The sequence below is a fragment of the Brassica napus genome, chromosome C3, assembly GCF_020379485.1.
Source record: "Brassica napus cultivar Da-Ae chromosome C3, Da-Ae, whole genome shotgun sequence".
In the NCBI taxonomy this organism is placed as follows: Eukaryota; Viridiplantae; Streptophyta; class Magnoliopsida; order Brassicales; family Brassicaceae; genus Brassica; species Brassica napus.
Genome location: NC_063446.1, coordinates 62,657,312 through 62,679,354, shown reverse-complemented (window position 1 = coordinate 62,679,354; position 22,043 = coordinate 62,657,312). Strand labels below are relative to the sequence as shown.

The following is a 22,043-nucleotide window of genomic DNA, read 5'->3' as shown; positions in this document are numbered from 1 at the left end:
AAGATCAGGAACGAAATATCCGGATTTCAACAAAAAGGTCTAGAGAGCTTCAGTGAAGCATGGGAAAGGTTCAAGGGTTATTGGTCTCAGTGCCCTCATCATGGTTTCAGCAAGGAGAGTTTGCTTAGCACCTTCTATAGAGGAGCCTTACCACAGTGCAGAAACAGGCTTGATACTGCCAGCAATGGTTTCTTCTTGGGGAGAACTGAAGAAGAAGCAGAGGAACTGGTGGAGAACATGGCTAAGAGCGACTCCGTCTACAGCGAGGAGCATGATAGAGTCAACAGAAATGATGATCAACAGACAAAGAGAGAGATCAAATCCCTGCAGGAGAAGATGGACTTGCTTCTTTCTAACCAAGCTAAACAAGAGCAGGTCAACTTTGTGGGTGGTCCTATTCAAGAGATTCCTCCCAAGATTAATGAAGTTGATGGTTTGGAAGGACAAGAAGAGCTGTGCTTCATCAACAACAATGGTTCTTGGTACAGGAAGGAACCTAACTTTCAGTACAACAACTACCAGCAAAAGTCCTACTCAAACAACCAGCAAGGAGGATACCAGCAGAGGCAAAACACTCAGCAAGGGAGCTATCAGCCTAGGCAAAACACCCCTCCTGGTTTCAACAATCAGTCTACTCAAGCTCAAGGAAGTTCTTCACAGGCTCCAGCTTCAGATACAAGTGTGGATGCAATGTTCAAGAAACTTTTGGATTTTCAGGCCAAGAATGAGAAGACAATGGGTTATGAGTTCACGAAAATTCACTCCAAGATTGATGGAAGTTACAATGAGCTCAACAACAAGATCCGCCATTTGGAGAATCAGTTTGCTTCAATGAACTCTCAGCCAAGTCGCCAACAAGGGGCATTACCTGGAAAGCCAGAGCAAAATCCCAAGGAGACAATGAAAGCCATCACCCTTAGGAGTGGAAAACAGCTACCACCACGAACTCTCATTAGGGATAATGAGAAGCAAGATGGGGAGGTGATCATCAATGTGGATGATGATGTAGTTATTATGGATGAGAAGACCAATGAAGAGATCTTGGAGAAAATAGTTGAAGCAAAAGGAAAGGGTAAAATTGGAGAAGAAAAGAAAGGGAAGAACAAGAATGAAGTTGCTACTTCATCAAAAGAAGCTCTATTCAATCCTCCTCCCTATGAACCAAAACTTCCTTTTCCCGGTAGATTCAAGAGACAGCTTTTGGAGCAATACAAGGCTTTATTTGAGAAACAAATGAGTGAAGTTCAGATTACTATGCCCATAATTGATGCCTTCATGCTAGTGCCTCAATACAGCAAGTTCCTCAAGGATGCTGTAACTAAGAAGAAGAAGGAGATGGAAGGCATGGTGGTTCTTACTCATGAGTGTAGTGCTATTATCCAAAGGCTAACCATCCCTAAGAAGCTTGAAGATCCAGGAAGCTTTACTTTACCTTGCGCCATTGGGCAATTTACTTTTGAGAGGTGTCTATGCGATTTGGGAGCAAGTGTGAGCCTTATGCCTCTCTCCATTGCTAAAAGGCTTGGCTTTACACAATACAAGAAGTGTAGACTCTCTCTTGTGCTAGCTGATCGCTCAGTGAAGATTCCCATTGGTATCCTAGAAGATCTCCCTGTCATGGTTGGAAATTGTGAGATCCCTACAGATTTTGTGGTGTTAGAGATGGATGAAGAACCAACAGATCCTTTAATACTGGGGAGACCTTTCTTGGCTACAGCAGGAGCAGTTGTGAATGTTAAGGAAGGGAAGATTGATCTTCACCTTGGAAAGGGGAACATTCTTCACTTTGACATCAAGGAAGTGATGAAGAAGCCTATTACTCAAAGCCAAGCTTTCTACATTGAGGAGATGGAGGTGTTAGCTGATGAACTTCTAGAGGAGTTGGCACTTGAAGACTCTCTACAACATGCCTTAACAATTGAGAGAGAGGTCCAAATGGTTGAGAACAAGGAAAGTGATGCTTATGTGAAGATGCTGGACTCTCACAGGGAGATTAGTGATGAAGAACAGAATGAGGAGCTTTCATATGAGGATCACCATGCTTCCTCAGCTACTCAACAAGAGAATCTCCAAGAGGATGATTGGAGTGAACTCAAAGCACCAAAAGTGGAGCTTAAACCTCTTCCCCATGGTGTAAGGTATGCTTTCCTTGGCCCTAATGAGACTTACCCTGTCATAGTGAGTAGTGAGCTTAGTGAAGATGAATTGTCTAAACTTTTGAATGAACTTAAAAAGTGTAGAAAGGCAATAGGCTACTCACTAGATGATATTAAAGGGCTATCACCTTCTTTATGCATGCATAGGATACATCTAGAGGATGAATCTATGACTTCTATAGAGCATCAAAGAAGGTTGAACCCCAACTTGAAGGATGTTGTTAAGAAAGAGATTCTAAAACTCTTAGATGCAGGAGTCATCTATCCTATTTCGGATAGCAAATGGGTGTCTCCTGTGCATGTTGTTCCAAAGAAAGGAGGAATGACTGTAGTTAAAAATGATAAGGATGAACTAATACCGACAAGAACAATAACAGGACATAGGATGTGCATAGATTATCGAAAACTTAACAAAGCATCTAGAAAGGATCATTTTCCATTGCCATTCATTGATCAAATGCTTGAGAGACTTGCAAATCATCCATATTATTGTTTTCTTGATGGGTATTCAGGGTTCTTCCAAATCCCCATACATCCAAATGATCAAGAGAAAACGACTTTCACATGCCCCTATGGTACCTTTGCTTATCGAAGGATGCCATTTGGGCTATGTAATGCTCCAGCCACTTTCCAAAGATGCATGATGTCTATTTTCTCTGATCTTATAGAGGATGTTGTGGAGGTGTTTATGGATGATTTCTCTGTCTACGGATCTTCGTTTTCTGCTTGTTTGTCAAATCTTAGCAGGGTCCTCAAGAGATGTGAAGAGACCAACCTTGTGCTGAACTGGGAGAAGTGTCACTTCATGGTTAAGGAAGGGATTGTGCTTGGACACAAGATTTCAGAGAGGGGGATTGAGGTAGACAAGGCCAAGATTGAAGTGATGGTTGGGTTAGCTGCACCAAAGACGGTTAAGGACATTAGAAGCTTCCTAGGTCATGCTGGATTCTATAGAAGATTCATCCAAGACTTCTCAATGATAGCAAGGCCAATGACTAAGCTTCTATGCAAGGAGGCTGCATTCGTCTTTGATTGGGAATGTCTACAAGCCTTCAAGAAGTTGAAGGAGAAGCTGGTTAGCGCCCCAATTGTGCAGCCACCAGATTGGGATCTCCCCTTTGAGATCATGTGTGATGCTAGTGACTATGCTGTGGGAGCTGTTCTTGGTCAAAAGAAAGACAAGAAGACTCATGTGATCTACTATGCGAGTAAAACTCTTGATGAAGCCCAAATGAAGTATGCCACAACTGAGAAGGAGTTGCTAGCCATTGTCTACGCCTTTGAAAAGTTCAGAAGCTACTTAGTTGGGTCAAAGGTCATAGTCTACACTGATCATGCTGCATTGAGACACCTCATGGCCAAGAAGGATGCTAAGCCAAGACTGTTGAGGTGGATCTTGCTGCTACAAGAGTTTGACCTTGAGATTAGAGACAAACCAGGAGTTGAGAATAGTGTAGCAGACCACTTGTCTAGACTGAAGATTGAGAGTGAGATCCCTATTGATGAAGGGCTTCCAGAAGAGCAGATCATGGCAATTGGAGCAGTGATAGCGGTTTGTGAAACTGGAAAGAAACTTGAAGAAGTGAAGGCAACTGAAGAGAAAGGGCCTTGGTATGCTGATTTGGTGAACTACTTAGCTTGTGGGAGAGAGCCACTTGATCTTGAGGGATATGCCAAGAAGAAGTTCTACAAAGATGTGAAGCGATACTATTGGGATGAACCTTACCTCTACATCCTTTGTAGAGATCAACTCTATAGAAGAGCAGTAGCTGATGAAGAAGTTGAAGGGATCCTCACACACTGTCATGGATCATCCTATGGAGGGCACTTTGCTACTTTCAAAACAGTCTCAAAGGTGTTACAAGCTGGGTTTTGGTGGCCTCATATGTTCAAAGACACTCAAGACTTTGTCTCTAGGTGTGATTCATGCCAAAGGAGAGGAAACATCACCAAAAGAAATGAGATGCCTCAAAACCCAATTCTAGAAGTGGAGGTGTTTGATGTGTGGGGTATTGACTTCATGGGACCATTCCCATCATCTTTTGGCAACAAATACATCCTTGTAGCTGTTGACTACGTCTCCAAGTGGGTAGAAGCTGTGGCAAGTCCCACCAATGATTCTAGGGTGGTGATTAAGATGTTCAAAAGCACCATCTTTCCAAGGTTTGGAGTTCCAAGAGCTGTCATCAGTGATGGGGGTTCTCACTTCATCAACAAGCTGTTTGAAAGTCTTCTCAAGAAGAATGGTGTGAAGCATAAGGTTGCTACACCATACCATCCTCAGACAAGTGGACAAGTTGAGATCTCCAACAGAGAAATCAAGTCTATTTTGGAGAAAACAGTGGGGATTACAAGGAAAGATTGGTCCATCAAGCTAGATGATGCACTATGGGCTTATAGGACTGCTTACAAAACTCCTTAGGAACCACACCTTTCAACCTTGTGTATGGGAAGGCTTGTCATCTACCGGTTGAACTTGAGTACAAAGCATTGTGGGCTGTTAAGTTGCTGAACTTTGACATCAAGAGCGCAAAGGAGAAGAGACTTCTCCAACTCAATGAACTGGAGGAGATCCGACTTGATGCTTTTGAGAACTCAAGGATTTACAAGGAGAAAACCAAAGCTTTTCATGACAAGAAGATCTTGAAGAGAGAGTTCAGTGCTGGAGATCAAGTGCTTCTCTACAACTCTAGACTGAAGTTGTTCCCCGGGAAGCTCAAGTCAAGATGGTCCGGTCCTTTCAAGATCAAGGAAGTTAGGCCACATGGGGCAATTGTGTTATGGAACAAGAATGGTGGAGACTTTATAGTCAATGGACAGAGGGTTAAGCTCTACATGGGAGCCACAACAGAAGAGGAAAGAACTTCGGTTCCACTCTCCGACCCCATTCCCACCTAGCTAAAAAGAAAGGAAGTCAAGCTAGAGACTTAAAACAAGCTCACTTGGGAGGAAGTCCCATGTCTATCCTTGTACATACTTCACTAGGTAAAAAAAAAAAAAAAAAAAAAAATGTGAAGAAAAATTCAGCGCGGGGTGTTCTCGCGAGGTCTGGACGTCGTGCGACGACTCGAGTTTTGGATGGTGTTTGGAGCGGGGTGTGACCGCGGGGTCTTAAGGTCGCGCGTCAATTTGAGAAACGAACACAAAATGTTTAGCGCGGGGTGTGGCCGCGAGGTACCGACGTCGCTCCCGTAACCCAGGTATGATTTTTTGACCCAAAACCCGATGACCCGACCCGACCTACGCCTACCCTACCCCGCGCCCGTTTCTCTCTCTCTCGTTCTCTTCTCTTCTTCCCCAAAACACAAACACACTCTCTCAATTTTCCCAACTCTAAAAACCCCATAACTCACTCAAATCTTCTTCAAATCAACCCATTCTTGTTTCCAAATCCAAGCTTTCGCCCCTGTAGTCTAATTTCTTGAATCAATTCATCTTTTTCATTCTAATCCAAGCAAGGTATGGTAATTCAAAGATGAATTTCGTGGGTTCATGAACCCTAGAAATTCAAACTCAAATTTAGCTTGGTTTCTTGCTTGATTCTTGTGAATTTGGCTAGGGAAAGCATATATATCATGTTGGGTTGCTAATTTTGTGGTAGAAGTGAGTTGAATCCGAAATTGAAAAGCTAGGGTTCTTGCGAATTGGAAATTTTCGAAATTGTCCACATTGGGTTTGAATATTGTTTGGAATGAAGTGTTTGGATGGTTTTAGACTGTGCTAGCTTTACTTAGACCTGATTATTCATTGTAACTCATCTCTTGTGATTCTTGCTAATACTCTACCAAGATTTGACTGCTGTAGGTACAATGGCAAAGACAAACAAGACGGACATGGAAGCTAAGAAGGCAGCAGCTGCAAAACGCGAATTTGAACTGAGGGGAAAGCCTCTAAAACCTGCTGAGCCAAACCAACAAGGAGTGGAAAGGACATCTAGGCAACGAGTTCTGGATGCAAGGAAGGCAGCGGAAAGGGAGAAAAGAGCAGGCAAGGCTGTAGCATCTTCTTATAGAGATGAGGAAGAAGAAGAACCAGCTCCACCAAAGAAAGCCAAGATGTCCAAAGGGAAAGGGATAGCTCTTGAAAGGGACAGAAGTAAGACACCAACAGTTGAAGAGCTACACCATCACTTGGTTAAAGGTGTTTCTTGGGTTCCTACACGCTTTGCTGACCCCAAGATGATGGAGGAGTTAGGAATCGAAAACGATGTTAGGACAATGCTGCAGCACATGAAAATGGAGAGCTTCTACTCCATGGCCTATCCTACTTACGAGGAACCTTCTTCTCAGTTCCTTGCAACTCTTGAAGCATCTTTCTATGAGGCTAACCATGTGAGACAGGGATGGGGCAAAATCAAATTTAAGGTCAATGGAAAGACCTATTTCATGAGTTTCAAGGAAATTGGAGCAATGATGGGGCTTGAGGATAATGAAGATCAAACCCTCCCAAGGTTCAAGAAGCTTCCTACTGGTGTTTGGAGAGTGATAAGTGGAAATCAGCATGCTACTGGTCATGACAAGAACTCAGCCATCAGACATCCCGCAGTGCGTTATCTCCATAGGATACTTGTCCACACACTCTACCCTCGCAAGGAGCCAGGGACAGTCAATGAAGAAGAGCTGCGACTACTCTACCGGGCTGTTAGAGATAATGTCACACCAGAACAGCTTGAGGAGTTTGAGGAGACTGATAAGATGAAGTTTCCCACAACTGACATCTTCGAACGCTTTGGAATGGTTGGTCTCTTTGTGGAACGTCTCATGTACTACAAGGATTGGGTTTGGACTACAGCAGATTCATCGCCTCAGCTTGGAATTGGTGGTATGATAACTCCACTGCTGATAGCAAATGGTGTGAACTTGGGGAATGATCCCAAAGGACCAGCATTCATTGATGCCCCTTATTTGAGGATTGCTACTTACATTAGTGGAAGGTATCAAGAGAAAGTTGTCTACACCTACTTCCGCAAGGGAAAGATGGCTAAGTTGCTACTCCCCAATAGAAGACTCACAAACATAGAAAGGCCGGGGATCACCCACTTCGACATAGATGAATCAGAGCTCTTTGGACCTCTCGGCCCTATAGATCCTGTGACTGTTCCTACGAGAAGGAGAGGTGGAGCGAGAGGTAATGTAATGACTGGAACAAGTGATGCTACACAAGACGGATTTGCTACCCCCCTCTATGGTCCACCTCGCTACCACTTTACTCAGAGCTCAACAGCCTTACCCCATGGCCCTCTCCGTGAAGCTCATGAGCACATTGACAAGCTTCAAAGATGGAACAAGGCTCAGGACAGGACAATCTTCAAACTAAAGACCAAGTACAAGGAACTTAAAAAGACAGTAAAGAAGCAAGCTGAAGCTTCAGCTCAATTCATGAAGAAGGTGGCTGATCTTTTGGTTAGAGGAGGAATAGGAGGATGTAGTTCTGAAGACTTTGTTACTAGAGATACCTCAGTTCCTCAACCTCAGCCCTATGACCCTGTCACTAACCCTTCCTTGGACCTTGGACCTCCCCTTACTACCCGCCAGCTCTTGCGTCTGGCACGAAACCCCCAAGCTCATAAATCCAACTCCGGGAATAAGTCTCCTTCCCTTGCCTCAACCGATGCTGAAACCGACAACGAGGAAGTTGCCAGCGAGCCCCAAGAATACTACACTACCTTCCCGAATGACTCCGGATATGGGGACTCGGGTTTCTTCCCGAACGCTTAGACAGGTACTCCACTACCTTTCCATTGTATATACCAGTTTTTCTTCGCAATTGTTTTCGGTATCTCCTCCAACTTCCTAACACAGAGACTGTGTGAACTAAGTTTGGGGGAGGCATCAAGTATTTAATATGTTTTCTTTGATGATTTGAGTCTCATGCATTGCATTGTACATATATATATGCAAAAAAAAAAAAAAAAAAAAAAAAAAAAAAAAAAAAAAAAAAAAAAAACACAAAAGAAACATGTAGTTGCATCACTTGCACTTTTAAGATTGAGTCTAGAGCATATAGGTTGCATTCACTTGCATTGGGAACAATGATTTAAAATGCCTTGCAAAGAACCCTTGTCTAGAACTCAAAATGACACCCTAGTTAAACATATCAAGTAGCTTAAGCGTCTCTTGAAAACCTTGCACGCTTCGAGCCTTGAAAACTCTTCTTGAAACTTGTTTGCTTGCTTGATGTTAGCATTGTTCTTAAGATCAGCTCCAATCTAAACTTGGCTTGAATGAACTTAATTTCTCTTGCATATGGGCATTTGCGTACTTGATCATGGATCTCATACACATTTGGGTTATCTTATTCCTTCATACCTATCTTTGTTAACCCAAATGGCACTCCTTACCCTAAAACCCTAACCATTCCTTGAGACCAAACATTTAATTGCATGAGTGAGGCCTCTTTTGATAGCTTGTCATGTGCAAAATCTTGAGAGTATTGGAGGCGACATAGGTTTATTCTCATCTCTTGCTAGCACAATGAGTTAGCATTTGGGGATGTGAGAGGGGTTTGTGTGTTTTAAATTTCAATATCTTGGGTTTGGAGAGTGAGAAAGATGAGATATATGAAAATGAAGCTCCTAGGGATATATATATATATAAAAAAAAAAAAAAATAATAATAATAATAATAAGACACCTTAGATTATGTAACAAAGAACCTTCCCCTTAAAAAAAAAAAAAAAAAAAAAAAAAAATCAAAAAGAAGTTGGGGAAGGAAATGAAAAAAGGGTTAGAGCTTGTGGAAAGTGAATTAAAATCCCTAGCGAGTGGGTCAAATGAAAAGAAAAGAGAGTTGTACATTGGGTGAGTGATGTGAGGGGGTTTAGATTGATTTTGAGATGATGATAAAGAGGGTAGAACTTGTGATCATTTACAACAAAATGGGGTAGAATGATGAGAATGAATCTATGTATGCATGAGTTGCTTCTAATCTTAGATAAATTTTGCATAATGATCAAGCTCCTTGTTTTGAGTGATAACCACCCTTAAATAAAAACATTTGAACCCATCTCTTCATTCATATTAGACCATTGCATACCTAGCCAAATGATTGAGATCATGTGCCCATTTGTGAGACTCCACCTTGTGTGTGTGTGTGCGAATCAATGTGAGAGCTGATTGAAAGGACTTGTTGGTAAAGAGTATTGCAACTTGAGTAGAGGAAAAAGAGTATGGATAGGCCTAGAGAAGCTAGAGTATAATAAGGAGAATGCTCATGCTATTTGTTATGTTTCTTTAGGATGTTAAGTTGAGTGCTAGGAAGTGTTACTTTTGGCTATGAGTTCCCACCTTCAACCTCTCTCTCTTATGAGTTCTTACAAGGTCACTTGAGGACAAGTAAGATACAAGTTTGGGGGAGTTGATATCTTGCATAATTACATTGTTTTAACTTTCTATTTCTTGCATGTTTTGATAATCTAGATTAGGAATCACGCGTTTTAGTCTCCTTTTGCATTGCATAAGTCTTTATCAGGTTGTGGAGTTTCCATTGGAGTTCTTAGAGGTACTTAGAAGCATTTGGGATCAAAAAGGGAGTGGGAAATGCTGTTTAGACGAGCAAAGCACCAGAGCGGGGTACGGGAGCGACATGCGGCACCCGCTCCAGAAGAGTCGAAGTTGGCGCGACGTCTTGCACCGAGGTGATACACCCGCTCCAAGCCCAACTTCTTGTCGACGACTTTCATGATTTGGAGCGACCTCTTGGAGCGACGTCACGCACCCGCGCGGGGTTTTGGAGAGGTGAAGCAAGTTCTGCGGAGCGACCTATGGGAGCGACCTAGTGTACCCGCGCCAGATGCAGAGCGACCTCTGGAGCGACGTCATCAACCCGCGCGGGGTTTTGGAGAGGTGAAGCAAGTTCTGCGGAGCGACCTATGGGAGCGACCTAGTGTACCCGCGCCGCGTTTTATCTTATGTCGAAAACTTATGTTTTATTTGGGCTTTTGATAAGCAAGCCCATTAGGTTTCAGAAGTCACATAAATACTCTCTAAACCTAATGTTGGGGGTTATCTTGTTTTCTATCAAATCACAAAAGAACTTTTAGGAAAAGATCTTATCTTGAATTTTTCTCTCTTGTGATTGCTTGATTTTTCTTGATCTCTTATCATGTTTAGCACCAAATCATCTTTGATTCTTGGGCTCATCATGGAGAGTAGTGAGTAGTCATTTTTGGATTCATGGGTTAGGGAGATTAAGGGTGATTAAGCTAGATCTAAGGTGTTTAGGGATAGATCAATCTTATTCCTTGCTAGTAGAGGGCTTTTAATGCAATTTTAGAGTTGGCCTCTCTAAAGTTGAGCTCTAGGCATTTCATACCCGGAAGGTGTTTGATGAAATGCCTGAACCAACTCTCCTAAGCTTTTAACATCCTTTGCCAAAGGGATTTGTTGTTAAAGGTGTTAAGATGGCTAGTAGACTTGAGATTAATGATTACTTAGGTAACATTCAACCAAAGGAATTTGATGCTTGAGTTATCTAGGTAAATGAGCATTCATCTAGGGATAGAGTTTGTTTAGTATTGTGTCTAGGCCTAAGGAAGATATAGATTGGTTAAAAGTTGACACCTTTAGGTTGAATCTTGATCACCCAAGATCAATTCCCATAGCCCATGAGTTCTCTCTTCTTATAAGAAAGAAAGCTTTGCCCTTTATTGCATTTTAGGTAGTAATCTAGTTTACAAACATCTCAAAAACTGGTAGCACTTAGATTAAGCATGGTCTTGCATTCCCTTTGCTTTAGAATCACTTAGAAATGGTTTGACATCCTTTATATTATAACATTTGATTAGGAGCCTTGAAACTCCTATCATCAGCGCATTGGGATAAGGAAGAGACGAAAGAAACTTCTTCCACCAACTCCACCAACCGCATGAGCGACCGTAAAGGGAAGGGCATCTACAAGCATAACTTGGGTGCTCAATCTATTGCCACTCTAGGAGATCGCATGGTAAGTTCAATCGCTTTTTCTTCAATTATTTGAGTTTCAGAATTTTAATTTATTGTGCATTTCTTCTAATTTCTAATGTTTCTTTAATTTATGTTTTTTTTCAAGGCGGAAGAAAATGATGGCGAGCCGGTTGATGATCTCGCCCTAATGAAGAGGGCGTATACCAACAAGAAGACCGGCCAGATTGATGACGGTCTTGTGAGGGACGTGGTCGACCTGGTCCAAACTCAGGTGGTAGACGAAGTGTCTCAGCTTCAAACCGAGGATGACGCTTCGACGGCTTCGACCAACTTGTCCCGGTTTCGAATCAACGAAATCGTTGAATCCGTAAGTTCTTTTTTTTTAAAGTTCAATTCATTTATTTCTTGGTTTAAATTCGTAAATTTAGCTATTTTCTATTCAGTCGGTTCCAAAGAAGAAGGACGTTTGGTCGGTTTGGGTCGTCGCACCCGGTCGGTTCCTCCTTCTTCTGCACCACCGCCCTTTGTTGATCCAGAAGTACTTACGGCTCAGTTGAAGGACAAGGATGATCGCATATCTTTGTTGGAGACCCAGATGGCGGCTCAACAGGCGGGCTATGAGGCACAGAGGAGGCTGAACCAGCAAATGATGGAGATGATGCAGAGGATGTACCCGAACGAGGTGTTCCCGGACGTGCCAGACCCGTAGTTTTTTTCTTTTCCAAAAACTCGGAATGTTTTATTTTTATTTGTGAAACTTTGAATATTAATTAATATGATTTCAATTTTAATTTTAATTTTATATTTTCGAATTTAAATTTCAAAAATTTTATTTTTTTAAAAAAATTAATATTTTTTACATTCCGAGGAAATTAATTATATTTTTTACTCGATCGATCGATGCGTTTTTGGACATATATCCATCGATCGATCTGTTTATAAAAAAATGTTCGGAATATACCGAGGGACATCTTCCTCGGAATATACCGAGGGACACCTTTCCTTGTTCCTCGGAATATACCGAGGGACATGTTCCTCGGAATATACCGAGGGACATGTTCCTCGGAATATACCGAGGGACATGTTCCTCGGAATATTCCGAGGAAGATGTCCCTCGGTATATTCCGAACGTTTTTTTATAAACGGATTGATTGATGGATATATGTCCAAAAACGCATCGATCGATGAACTTCCGAGGAAATATACCGACAAAGTTCTCCCTCGGTATATTCCGAGGAGATTTCCGACAAACTAGTGATCCTCGGAATTTCCTCGGAAATTTGTTTCCTCGGAATTCCGTCGGAAAATTCCGAGGGATTTCCGAGGAAAGAAGAAATTCCGAGGAATTATTTCCGAGGACTTGTTTCGTCGGTATGTCGTCGGAATAACGTTATTCCGACGAAATTCCGACGATTTTTTCCCTCAGTATCCTTGCTGTTTTCTTGTAGTGTATCAACCAACCAATCATACCATTGATTTTCTAAGCTTTATAAAAAACAAATCAATAAATACAAACTCAAAATCCAATATCTTCTATTAATCAAAACATAATATCTTCAATGTCGTATCTTTAATGTACGTATTAAATATAGAAACTGTAACCATAATTATACTAATTATAAGAATAAATTTGATTCCAACCAATTGATCTATTACTTCGGTAATTGATTTGCTTGCAGAAGAGGAAACAATAAATTTAAAATTTATAAGAATATAAAGATATAGAGATTTCAACCAATTGCCTATATTTGCGTATGATTTCCGCATAATAAGCTTCAAATTGAACATTGAAAAATATAGAGAGATTTTTTTTAATCTTTTACCGACACAAACTTAAACAAAACGAAGAGTTAAATGTAATTTTTTTTGTTACACTTCCCGGAAAAAAACGGTTATAACATGGGCTTTCATAATATGGTCTTTTAACATATTAATGTTATGGACATTTAATAATTATCTTGACGAAAAACAAAGACTATAAATAATTTATTATTAATAAAATTATGAAATTATTTACAATTTGATGACTAATTCATCGCCCTTTTTTATATGTTAAATTTTTCATAGAAGTTTAAAAATCATTTTTTTTTTAAACATGTATAACTAATTTATAATCTTTTATGCCATACTAAGTCATAATATAATATTTCTTCATATTTTTCATTAATAACCATTGTTTTTATATATCGTCTACAATTCTCTAATTACGTCTATTTGTTCAATTTTTTATATGATATCAAATATTCATCGTAAATAGATGGTTTAAGATGCCAAAAAAATTATTTACTTAGTGAATATAATACATCAAATATTAAAAATACATTATTTAGTTAAATAAATAACCGAAAACCGAAAATTCAAATTCGCGCTGGGTCTACTAAACTATTAAAGAGAGTTTCAGTTTGAACTCTTCTCTACTACAAACAATCGAAACACACATTGGAAATGAGTGTAAATTAAACAAAACAGCAGCCAAACCAGTACCACCTACCACCAAACGCTGTCGTTTAATATCAACTTTTATACTCTCTCTCTCTCACCAAACTCTTTTCAGACAGATCTTTTGCAATAAAAAGCGAAACTTAAGAATCTGAAGAACTCACTCATACACTCACAATCATGGCGGCGTCAACAAACTCTTTCCTCGTCGGAAACAACAACACTCAGATCCCGTCTTTGAAACCCAAATCCATATCTCAATCCCTCCTCCACCTCGCCAAACCAAACACCTTGCACCTCGCTGGAAAAACCAAACCCGCATCCGTCAGATGCATCTCCTCCCCAACCCAAATCCAAGACGGAGCCAGATCCGCCCCCACCGGATCGCAAGACCGCGTCTTCAACTTCGCGGCGGGCCCCGCCACTCTCCCGGAGAACGTCCTCCTCAAAGCTCAGGCGGATCTATACAACTGGCGCGGATCGGGGATGAGCGTGATGGAGATGAGCCACAGAGGGAAAGAGTTCCTCTCCATCATCCAAAAAGCCGAATCTGATCTCCGCCAGCTCCTCGAGATTCCCTCCGAATATTCCGTTTTGTTCTTGCAAGGCGGCGCCACGACCCAGTTCGCCGGTTTGCCTCTCAATCTCTGCAAACCGGACGATACCGTCGATTTCGTCGTAACCGGTTCGTGGGGAGACAAAGCCGTGAAGGAAGCGAAGAAGTATTGCAAGACCAACGTGATCTGGTCTGGTAAGTCCGACAAGTACACAAAGGTTCCGTCTTTAGATGCGCTGGAGCAGAGCCCCGACGCTAAGTATCTGCATATATGCGCTAACGAGACTATCCATGGAGTTGAGTTTAAGGACTATCCTGTCGTTAGAAACCCCAACGGGATCTTGGTGGCTGACATGTCTTCCAACTTCTGTTCGAAGCCGGTTGATGTGTCTAAGTTCGGTGTGATCTACGGTGGTGCTCAGAAGAACGTTGGTCCGTCCGGTGTGACGATCGTGATAATCAGGAAAGATCTGATCGGTAACGCTCAGGCGATCACTCCAGTGATGCTTGACTACAAGATTCACGATGAGAACAGTTCCTTGTACAACACGCCTCCTTGCTTCGGGATTTACATGTGTGGGCTCGTGTTTGAGGATCTGTTGGAGCAAGGCGGGTTGAAGGAAGTGGAGAGGAAGAATCAGAGGAAAGCTGATTTGCTTTATAACGCTATTGAAGAGAGCAAGGGGTTTTTTAAGTGTCCGGTTGAGAAGTCGGTGAGGTCGTTGATGAATGTGCCTTTTACTTTGGAGAAGTCTGAGTTGGAAGGGGAGTTTATTAAGGAAGCGGCTAAGGAGAAGATGGTGCAGCTTAAAGGGCATAGGTCTGTGGGAGGTATGAGAGCTTCTATTTATAATGCTATGCCTTTGTCTGGTGTTGAGAAGCTTGTTGCTTTCATGAAAGATTTTCAGGCTAAGCATGCCTAAGTTTATTTGTGTTTCTTTCTTTTTGTTTTGCATTTTGGCTATGTTGGTTGGGTGATATTGTGATAAGCTGATGCTTATGATTTGCTTCTAGTAATAATGTATCAAAATCTTGCTCACGTTTGGTAACTACAAAGATCTCATAATCTCTTTATAACGCCTCTTTTTCTCTTCAACTCTTGTAACTGTAGATCATGTTTTTACAGTAAGTTACCATTTGGTATTGTCCCTCTAAAAGCAGCAGCTACTTTCCTTAAGAAGTCATTAGTAGAATCTGCATGTTCAACCAAGTAGCATTTAGTTCACTTGAGTAATGGAGAACAAAGCCATAGTACTATTGTAAGAATCAAGCCTCACCATGTTCCCTGAAGCGCAAGATAACCCTGTGGAACAAATGCACATGCGAAGTCACTTCTTTTTTGCTAAACTGTAATTATCATATAAATGAAGGAAGTTTTACAAGAGAAAACTAATTTTTGGACCATCTTGACAAAAATAAATAAAAACAAGATGGATCATTGATTATACACCTACGAGAGGGAAATGATCATCATAAGCGAACGGAAGGGTTTTCTCAGTCTTCTACCAGATATAATGTTTCTCAGCTCCTTATCAATGCCGTAGAAAAATGAAGCAGGTGGAATTGAAGTCTGATTATGAATCAAGTTATTCCTTTGCTTCCACAGGTGGAAAACAATTACAGTTTGGGTTGCTAACTTACGAAGGAGAGTTAGCTTCCTGGATGGTGAAGCTCTAATCCACGAAAGGAGTTCATACCAGTTCATGAACATGGTTGACGGAGGCTGGCACGGGAGGAGAACCTCCCTCCATACTTCCTGACTATATTCGCACGGCAGCACCAAATATTCGCACATGAGAAGTCACTTAGCATGCAATCGTTTTATACCGTCACTGTGAGATGTTATTATTCTTACCTTCAGATGTAAATTATTCTTACCTTCAGATGTAAAATAGCAGCGCTATATGGTAGACAAGCAGGATCTCAGTCTTTGAATGCCTACAACAAACCACCAAAAGGTACATTGGAGTCAAATTCTCAGAGAAGATACTGCCTGAATCAGACAATGATCATCTTTTAACGGATGAACATTTTTACCTGAAGATCCAGGCGAATGGAGCTTTGAATACATCCTAACATATTTCATGTACCATAACATTGCAAAATACATCAATGAGTTAAGTTGCCAACAAGGTAGGGTTTAGAGACGGTTAGCCAGAACAAAACCCAACGCTTGCTCATGCGACAAGATACTAGCATAAGAAACTACTCAATATCGGTTCCTTTTCAGCCTGTAAACACACAACAACATCTAACCATTATAGTAGGAGCAAACACTCTTCCAAAAATTAGTCATTGGATGATCTATTTATAATCAATGGGAATTGAAAGATTATGATTTCAGCACCATTAAGGCCTAAAATGATTATATAGTAGAGTGATAAGAGAAAAACGTATCATCAAGGAAACTCAACTTAACGTCCCAACCACCTACGGCTAATATTGGGTCGCCCAGGCCCATTGATTATAAATAAATACAAAAGTTAATTATTTGTCATATTGTTGACTTTTTCTTGTTAAACTAAGTTTTTAACTGTCAAAATGAAGGGAATTATGAATAAAATGGTGACAAAAAGGCATCAAAGAAATAAATTTCTGAACGCTGCATGCAATCGCCGAGAACGAGAAACATCCAACCTACGTCAAATCGTCGCTTTGATCCCATAACATAGCTAAATCCACAACCAATGGCTAAGAGATCCGTTTCGATCCTCACCCGCCTCCTAACGAATCCATCTTCTCCATTCACCGCACCCACCCGATCCATCACCTACATGCCCCGTCCCGGCGACGGAGCCCCACGCACCGTAACCCTCATCCCCGGCGACGGGATCGGACCTTTAGTGACCGGTGCGGTGGAACAGGTCTTCGAAGCGATGCACGCGCCGGTGCATTTCGAGAGGTACGAGGTTCGTGGACACATGAGGAAAGTCCCCGAGGAAGTGATGGAATCCGTGAAGAGGAACAAGGTTTGTCTGAAAGGTGGGTTGGCGACTCCCGTTGGCGGAGGTGTCAGCTCATTGAACATGCAGTTGAGGAAAGAGCTCGACATCTTCGCTTCTCTCGTCAACTGCATCAACGTCCCTGGGTTAGTGACGAGGCACGAGAAGGTGGATATCGTTGTGATTAGGGAGAACACGGAAGGAGAGTACGCGGGTCTCGAGCACGAGGTTGTTCCTGGTGTTGTTGAAAGTCTTAAGGTATCAAAGTTTCACATCTTTTATTGGGAATCGTTTGCAAATTGAATTATTTTGAACCAAACAGTAGTAGCCAAGTGGTAAGAGTAACTCCGTGTTAGATTTTTACCATGTTTTAGAGTCTCCGGACTGATATGGGACCATGTTTTAGAGTACCATGTTTTAGAGTTTCCGGACTATTTATTACTTTTATTTAGACTCTAAAACATGGTCCCATATTCGTCATATCCGGAGACTCTAAAACATGGTCCGATATTACAGATTGGTATGACGAATATAGGAACATATTTTAGAGTCTTCAGACTATTTATTGGTATTCTCATGGATATTAGTTGGACCTCGGTTCAGATATTTCGGGTTAATAAAAAAATTGAATTCTTCAAAAGCTTAATACAAAAAATGTTTTAGAAGTTTTGATTTTTTTTTTGTTTTATATGTAGGTGATAACTAAGTATTGTTCTGAGAGGATAGCGAGGTACGCATTTGAGTATGCGTACCTGAACAACAGGAAGAAAGTGACTGCTGTTCATAAAGCCAACATTATGAAGCTAGCGGATGGGCTCTTCCTTGAATCTTGCAGAGAGGTTGCTAAAGCTTATCCTGGGATTACATACAACGAAATAATTGTAGACAACTGTTGTATGCAGCTTGTGGCTAAGCCTGAGCAGTTTGATGTCATGGTATGCGACTTGAATAAGCAAAAAAAAAAAAAGAGTGACTGCTTTATCTTTCTTCTATATGGGTAATTACTATTGGCTTGGTCGGTCTTGTTTGTTTTCAGGTGACGCCTAATTTGTATGGTAATCTTATTGCAAACACTGCTGCTGGAATAGCTGGTGGGACTGGTGTGATGCCAGGAGGTTTGTCCATACAAGTCTTAGTTAAAGTTATTTAACTTTTTCTTGTTTTTTTTCTCTAGAAGATGACATGTTTGGGGTTTGTTTTTTCAGGCAATGTTGGTGCGGAACATGCGATATTCGAGCAAGGAGCGTCAGCAGGGAATGTTGGGAATGATAAAATAGTGGAGCAGAAGAAAGCGAACCCGATGGCTCTACTTCTCTCGTCGGCTATGATGCTTAAACATCTCCAGTTTCCTACGTTCGCTGATCGTCTTGAAATTGCAGTGAAACAAGTCATACAAGAAGGCAAATGGCGAACCAAGGATCTCGGTGGAGATTGCACTACTCAGGAAGTTGTTGATGCTGTCATAAAAGCTCTTGACTGAGCTTCTACTTGCTTCGTGCTTGGTGCTTCTCTGTTTTGCGTTTGCTATTTGTTTTTTCTTGATTGTTTTTATTCATGCATTTACTTCATTTGACAATGTTCGATCTCTTGTTAAAGCACGAGCTTATAATAGTTATATAATAAATTCAATAAAGAGAAATACTCTCTCTGACGCGCTTACCAAGACACTCGTGCTCCGACGCCGGTAGAGGCCGGCGTCGCCTCCGTCCCATCTTCTTCTTCATAGTTTCTCTTGCTCCAAATCAAAGCTCTCATTCTGTCACTTATTTCGCCATTACTCAATCATTTATTCTAGATCTGGGGATAACAAAACTGGAGAAGACCTGTGTGGTCTCTGCTCGGGTTTTGGAGACCACCGGACCTGCATCCTTCACCGGGGACTCCTGGAATTGCGGTACAAATACCACCCCTCCCTGCCTCGACCCACAAAAGGGATGGCTCTCTATCTGCAACAGATTTGCAACTCGCTACGCTTGCACAAATGGCGCCTCACATCACCTCTTTCCCTTCTCTGAGTTCAACTTTCAGCTGCGCTCCAGATCTGAGAGGACCTCCATGGGTTTCTCCGGATCTGAGCTACTGTCAGATAAAGCCCAAAGCTCAGACATAAAGAACACCTCAAGCCACCGTAGTTCATCAACTTCACGTTACAAACGGGATTCCGTGGGTGGCTGCTCAATCCCTAACCTTCAGATCTTCACGGTCTCCTCTCCTCCATCTTGCGCCACCGTCCTTCACCCCGCCAACGAGGTGTACCCTAATTCCGCCGCACACACGCTGCTCGTCAAGTTCAGATCCGTTGAGGATAATGCTGACATCAGCCCTTCCATTTTCTCTATATGGGCCAGACCCATACCAATTGCAAAAGGTGTCAGCCCATTCTCAATCTCTCAAAATGATAATTTTAATGAGAAGACCAAGCCCAAAGATTTGGCTTTATTTAATAGTTTTTCAATGAGTCTCGATGGATTCACCGAACCTTTGATCCAAACTATTGTGAACACGATGTCATATCATTCGATTCAGAACCGATCCTTACTTTTGTGGTTGTCAGTGGATTCACCAATACCATCATCTAAGACTTTCTCCATGAGAAGTGTTATCTCTCCTGCTATAAAGCAGATGAAATTGTCAAAATCTCTAACCGTTTTGTTAACTTGTGGAGCGGTCCGTACGGGGCCTGAAGATGCAACGGATTTCATTTCGACGATATTTCGAGGTGTAGATTGGCTATCAACATCACGATTTAATGTGACTAAGTTTCAACTTTCCGGCTTTGCCGTGAACTTTATTTCGATGCATTCGAGCCTTACTCAGAATTCGCTGTCAATTTATCCTAAAGGTTTCTCTACTCTTATCATTTATGTTGTATTGTCTCTTGTACTGTTGGTAGAACCAGGATTATTCCTGCTTGAATTTATAGTCATCAGTAGACCCACAAGTCTACCTGAATAAGAACATTTTTAGTCAAACTAAGACTATATACGTTGATTTTCCTTATTCTAACACCATTTTTTTCCTTTTTTACATTTCACCTCATATTTTTTTCTCATCCACATAATTATTTAATATTTATTTTCTTTTTAACCAATACAATATTTTTACTTAATAAAATTTAACATTATATCCTACATTAAAACATATTCTTGTTTTATATAATTTAATAAATATGTATTAATAGAATTTTTCTATTTTAATTAACTTACATAGTTTAAAGGAAAACAGATACTTTTGAATATCAAAAGTATTATTATTAGGATATATTTAACAAAAAATAACATTTTTATTTATATCCAAATGAATTAAAACTAGTTTGTATTTCATAAAAGATGTTGCATTCTGGTATAGTTTTTTAAAAAAGAGTTTACTATAAAATAGTTATATTTGAATTATTTGGAAGAATTAAAAAATACAAAATATCGGTAGCCAATAAAAATATTTTTGAGGCAATGTAGGATTCATTTAATTGTCTTTCAACATGCAAATAATCCACCTAAATTTTCATTTTCTTCTGTTAAACAGTTAAATTTTTAATTCAACAAGATCATTGCTCATGGCTCATGGTCTAAGAAGAGAATCCGTCATCACATAAAAGGTTTTGTTGAATATCTTAAAAAAAAAAGAGATCCATAAAATATTCTTATATTTCAAAGATTTACTAGGTGTTTTCCTGCACCATGTGCAGTAAAATTTTTTTTAATCTAACTTATATTTAAAAATAAATTTTATTAAATATTATAGATTTTACTATTTTCTTACTAATATTTAATATTGATTTTATACCTATTAAATTAATTTATATAAAAATAATAAAAATGATATAAAATTGTATAATTATCAAAAGTTTAGCCTAAACAATATTTATAAAATTTGTAGATATATAAGAAACTAATGATCTTACGATTAGATATTTAATTTTTTTAAAAATTGTAGAAAATTTTGAAAGCTTTTGTAATACAATTGTATAATTATACAAAATAATAATATGTCGAAATTTGAAATGTTATATATGAATATATTTATTTTATAGATGATGTATGAGCTATTGTTATATTTACCAAAAAGAAATATCAGTATTAAATGTAATATATGAATTATTACCATATTTTAATAAGTTTGCCAAAAATATAAATCAACATTAAATGAAATTATCCATGTCATATTTTTCCGGAAACCATGTCATCAATTTTAGTAGTCATGTTATATTTGTTTTGTGAAATTGATTGTAAATAGTACATGTGGCAAAATCACTTCGCAAATATAGTTTAGGGGATTTTTCTTAGTTTGTCACAGTTCTCACAAATATTTTTTAGTGAGAAGTTGATCATGTAATTTATTTATTTGCTGGAGGAGTAGGACATACGCACTAACAACCGGTACCAAAACATAACACTTTGCATTCTGGCGTACAAAAACCAAACCCTCCTCCTACTGGTTTAACCGTCGGGATTGAAGTTTCGAGATCAACCGAGGGCAGAGAAGTTTCTTCGTTTAACATACGTTTCGCCTCAATACTGTGGACTGTTACAGACGCCATCACTACAACACATAATAAACATAAGTAACGCATCTAATTGTTTTCTTTCATTAACTTAGAGATTCTTTTGATTTTTTTTTTTTGCATATTATATAAAATAAATAAATAAAATTTTGAACTTACAAGCCAAAGCTAAAAAGACGATGAAAGCAGACTTGCATGCAAATTTCTCCATGTCTCCTGATAATCTTCTTGGAAAAATACAAAGACAAATGTGAATAGATTTATATTTTGGAAAATGTATATTTATACAATTAGAAAAGCGTGGTAATGCTGAATCTGAGTTTGGCCGACTCAGATAATGAGAGAAAATTTGATGGTAGATTATTTCAAAAGTATTTTTATTGATCAGAAGATATTGAGATTATAGAGTGTGTGAACATTTTAACAAGAAAAAAATAGAGTGCGAACAAAGGAAAAATAAGCTGGCAGTCGTCGAAATTAGCCAGAAAAGTACAAGTCGGCAAAAAAATAATAAAAGTAAACAAACCTTAATTTTTAGTTGTTAGTC

The 22,043-nt window shown here is 39.9% G+C and overlaps 2 protein-coding genes and 1 non-coding gene across 3 annotated transcripts; 2 read left to right on the top strand and 1 right to left on the bottom strand.

Moving 5' to 3' along the window:
- On the bottom strand, window positions 1–107 carry LOC125584598. Its single transcript, XR_007321510.1, has one exon. It is a non-coding gene; the product is annotated as a small nucleolar RNA R71 (small nucleolar RNA).
- Window positions 108–13,514: 13,407 nt separating this feature from the next.
- Window positions 13,515–15,092, top strand: LOC125583792 (phosphoserine aminotransferase 1, chloroplastic-like). Its single transcript, XM_048751300.1, has one exon. It carries the CDS (start codon window positions 13,678–13,680, stop codon window positions 14,974–14,976), a length of 1,299 nt encoding a protein of 432 aa, XP_048607257.1. The 5' UTR covers window positions 13,515–13,677; the 3' UTR covers window positions 14,977–15,092.
- Window positions 15,093–16,740: 1,648 nt separating this feature from the next.
- Window positions 16,741–19,545, top strand: LOC106436612 (isocitrate dehydrogenase [NAD] regulatory subunit 3, mitochondrial). The gene is made up of 4 exons (XM_013877570.3): window positions 16,741–17,253; window positions 17,691–17,930; window positions 18,032–18,110; window positions 18,201–19,545. The coding sequence occupies exons 1-4, from the start codon at window positions 16,741–16,743 to the stop codon at window positions 18,473–18,475; spliced, it is 1,107 nt and encodes a 368-aa protein (XP_013733024.1). The 3' UTR covers window positions 18,476–19,545.
- Window positions 19,546–22,043: the final 2,498 nt, after the last annotated feature.

What these genes read in the sequence shown, in the direction of transcription:
- LOC106436612 (XM_013877570.3), top strand. Translation starts at nt 16,741, where the DNA reads ATGGCTAAGAGATCCGTTTCGATCCTCACCCGCCTCCTAACGAATCCA. An exon ending in GTGTTGTTGAAAGTCTTAAG is followed by an intron (nt 17,254 to 17,690) that starts GTATCAAAGTTT and finishes TTTTATATGTAG; the next exon opens with GTGATAACTAAGTATTGTTC. An exon ending in CTGAGCAGTTTGATGTCATG is followed by an intron (nt 17,931 to 18,031) that starts GTATGCGACTTG and finishes GTTTGTTTTCAG; the next exon opens with GTGACGCCTAATTTGTATGG.
- LOC125583792 (XM_048751300.1), top strand. Translation starts at nt 13,678, where the DNA reads ATGGCGGCGTCAACAAACTCTTTCCTCGTCGGAAACAACAACACTCAG.